This window comes from Tursiops truncatus, chromosome 5 (genome assembly GCF_011762595.2).
Source record: "Tursiops truncatus isolate mTurTru1 chromosome 5, mTurTru1.mat.Y, whole genome shotgun sequence".
NCBI classification, from domain to species: domain Eukaryota; kingdom Metazoa; phylum Chordata; class Mammalia; order Artiodactyla; family Delphinidae; genus Tursiops; species Tursiops truncatus.
The window spans coordinates 99,555,336-99,558,259 of record NC_047038.1 but is presented as its reverse complement, the minus strand read 5'-3'; the positions used below and the strand labels follow the sequence as shown (position 1 = coordinate 99,558,259).

The window sequence follows — 2,924 nt, the reverse complement described above, 5'->3', positions numbered from 1 at the left end:
ATTACGTAGAAATACTTACATACAAGATACAACAAGTGTGAATGTAAAGCACTTGGGAAATATCTGAAAGAACCACACAAGATACTGGGAGAGTGGGACAGCTTTCCATGTCCCATGTGATTGGAGTTCTGAAGGGTGCACACACCACGAACTAGTGGACCTCTGCTACCATCTTCCGGCTAAGGAGGGAATTGCAGGCGTCATACTCCTCTATGAATGAAGCGTTTGGGCGTGTGGACGTCATCTGGGCGGGCGGTGGCGCATGCGCAGGAGAAGGAGGTGCGCGAGCTGCGTGGGCTTGTGCCTAGGCGCTTGTGTTTCGGGGCCTTGTGGTGGCACCGGGGGAGCCGGGCTGGCGACTTTGGCACTCTTGGCGTTGGGTGGGCGGCACCTTGGGGGTCACATGAGCCAGTGGCATCATGCCCGTGGGCGCCGGGGTCGGCGTCGCGGTTTTTCCGGACGTTCATCGGCCAGGAGGAAGGGCGGAAAGCACATCCCGGAAAGGTAATAACGCCTTGGCCCCTGGGCGTTGCCGGTGGAGCCCAGAGCCCCTGGGCCTGGGCTTCGTCTCCTGTGCTGTCTCCTGTGACTGTTGCCCCCGCGGGCTGCCCCGTCCGCGCTGTGCTAGGGGGTATTGGTCGTCTCGCGGTTCAGTTCACAGTAGCTGAAAGGGACAGTGTGTGATGTTCTGATTTCTCCCCATCGTTTTAAAAGGGAGGCTCTGGCCATTGCTCCTCGGGTAAAATGCAGAGGGACTGCTTTTTAAGATGGGACTGTCAGTGTTGGGGACACTTCTTAATTACGAACATGGAATCCCCTTCAATTCCTCAAGCTGTGTTGTTTTGGCACAGAAAATGTGAGTAAGAGGACCTGGAACTAAGTTTGAGTGAAGAAACGCACGGGTACTGCCGAATTTTCCATCGAGACAGTTGATTTGTGTTGTCTCTTGCCATGATAAAGGGCGTACTGTTGCTTCCTAACCGGTGTCATTTGAGAGATCTACCTCTGTACGTTCAGATGATTAATTGTGAGACTTTGCTCATGTGTGCAGTAAACGCTTTAATTCCCTAAGACCTTCCTTTCCTCCATCTCATACCCCATTAAGCCCGCTTCAGTTTATCTCCTGAATTTCTTCTGAATCTATCACCTCTTCCTCAACATCCTAATACTGAACTTCCTGTGTGCTGCAATTAGGTCCTAAGTAGTGTCCATATTTCTTGTTTCCTTCCAATCCATTCTGCACACAAGAAACCTTAAAAGCAGGTTGGAACATTGCTCACAGACATCGCTCAAAAGCATTGTTTTGAGAGTAGAAAACAAACTGTTGGCCTTTAAGACTCTGCGTGGTCTAGAACCCTCTCTGCTTCTCTAGCCCCATCTTGTGCCACTATTGCCCTCACTTTCTGTGCTTCAGATACACTGAATTAACCTTAGTTCTAACTCATCTTACAGAAGTCAGTTCAGATATTATTTTTCACTGTGATTCCTAGCATTAAGGAATTTTATTATCAGGTTTTGTATGAGGACTAAAACTATGAAAGGGAGGAATTGAGTTCAAACTATTTCAGTCAACATGCATGTATTAATGATACCTTAGTAGTCAACAGTGGGCTAGGTTCTATCAGGGATACAGAAGTTCTGGCCATCTCTGGTTTTAGATATCCCTGATTTGTTGAGACCGTTGCATTGTTTTGTTGCCTTTTATCTGTTTTCAAGATGGGAGAACAGGAACAAGGGAAGTATAGGTTATTACTAGGTGGGGTTGAATAAGTGGAGCAGCAAAATGCAAAGCAGAAAGAAGAGGGACCTACCATAGAGGGATATGATTTCCATTTTCAAGGCGCATTCATCCTATGCAGGGAGACAGCCTACCATAAAATTTGCCTAACAAAAAATATATTAACAGGTGGGAAGACTGTCTCCCAGTTGAACAGCGGATGCCTGGGACGCGTTTCATTGCTGTCAAAGTTCCTTTAAAAAAGGTAAGCAAAAGTTAATACCATATTCTTCGAGAAATCTGAATTCACCATATAGAGCCCTGGCTCTCAACCCCGTCGTACTCCATTTTCCCTTTTTATAGCAAATAATTTCTATTACCTCTTTTGCTATCCAGAAATGGAATTCATAGATAAATACAACCTACTTTTCTACTTAATTAATTAAAAAAAACCAATGGAATGCCCTAACTCTAAATAAAGAATAATGTAATTTATAAGAAAGTAATATGTATCTCAGTATGTAAATGTTTGGGGATGACTATACTAGAAATAAAGAAATAGTCAGTTACTTGTACCATGAATGCAAAAAACTGCTTGGAGCTGGCAATACAGCGGTAGGCAAAATTGATGTGGTCCCTGCCTTCTGGGAGTTTACAGTCAGGTTAGGAGACCAACGTGAAATAAACAAAGATAGAAGTAACTATATAGAAGTGAGCTTATTTTCTGCCGTCTGTCTCTCCGGAAGAAAGGATCGTAATACCGCTTGTAAACTCCAGAGAAAGAGACTTTACTTTGAGTCTCATATGTTAGCATCACAGGGTTTGAATAAATGGATAATATAATAAAGGATTTTAAACGCATGTTCTTTCTATTTTATTCTTTCTGACAGAGATTTGACAAGAATCTTGCTCCAGAAGAATGTTTCTCCCCCTTGGATCTTTTTTAACAAACTCCAAGAACACAACGAAGAACTTGGGCTGATTATTGACTCGCCGCTATTATAAGCCAGAGGTAAATGGAACCCGTAATTGAAAATGACCTTCTTTCTGATACTCTGATAATTCATAGTAGTTCAGTAGTTATCATCTTATGCTAAGGTGAATCCTGGCCTTCTTTCATGGGTTCCAAAAGGGAAGCTAGTGGTTTCCTTAAATACACATTTGTAATTGCTGTTTCAAAATGAGATTAAAGATATGAATTGAACTG

At 43.7% G+C, this 2,924-nt stretch overlaps 1 protein-coding gene across 1 annotated transcript; it reads left to right on the top strand.

Annotated features, from left to right (window-relative positions):
* Positions 1–258: 258 nt before the first annotated feature.
* On the top strand, positions 259–2,917 carry LOC117312472 (RNA/RNP complex-1-interacting phosphatase-like). The gene is made up of 3 exons (XM_033857484.2): positions 259–504; positions 1,907–1,982; positions 2,608–2,917. The coding sequence occupies exons 1-3, from the start codon at positions 263–265 to the stop codon at positions 2,662–2,664; spliced, it is 375 nt and encodes a 124-aa protein (XP_033713375.1). The 5' UTR covers positions 259–262; the 3' UTR covers positions 2,665–2,917.
* The last annotated feature ends 7 nt before the right edge of the window (positions 2,918–2,924 follow it).

Bases quoted from the DNA above. Each gene is read 5' to 3' on its own strand.
- LOC117312472 (XM_033857484.2), top strand. From the start codon at position 263: ATGCGCAGGAGAAGGAGGTGCGCGAGCTGCGTGGGCTTGTGCCTAGGC. The intron at 505-1,906 runs GTAATAACGCCT...ATATATTAACAG, and splicing joins GGAAAGCACATCCCGGAAAG to GTGGGAAGACTGTCTCCCAG. The intron at 1,983-2,607 runs GTAAGCAAAAGT...TCTTTCTGACAG, and splicing joins TCAAAGTTCCTTTAAAAAAG to AGATTTGACAAGAATCTTGC.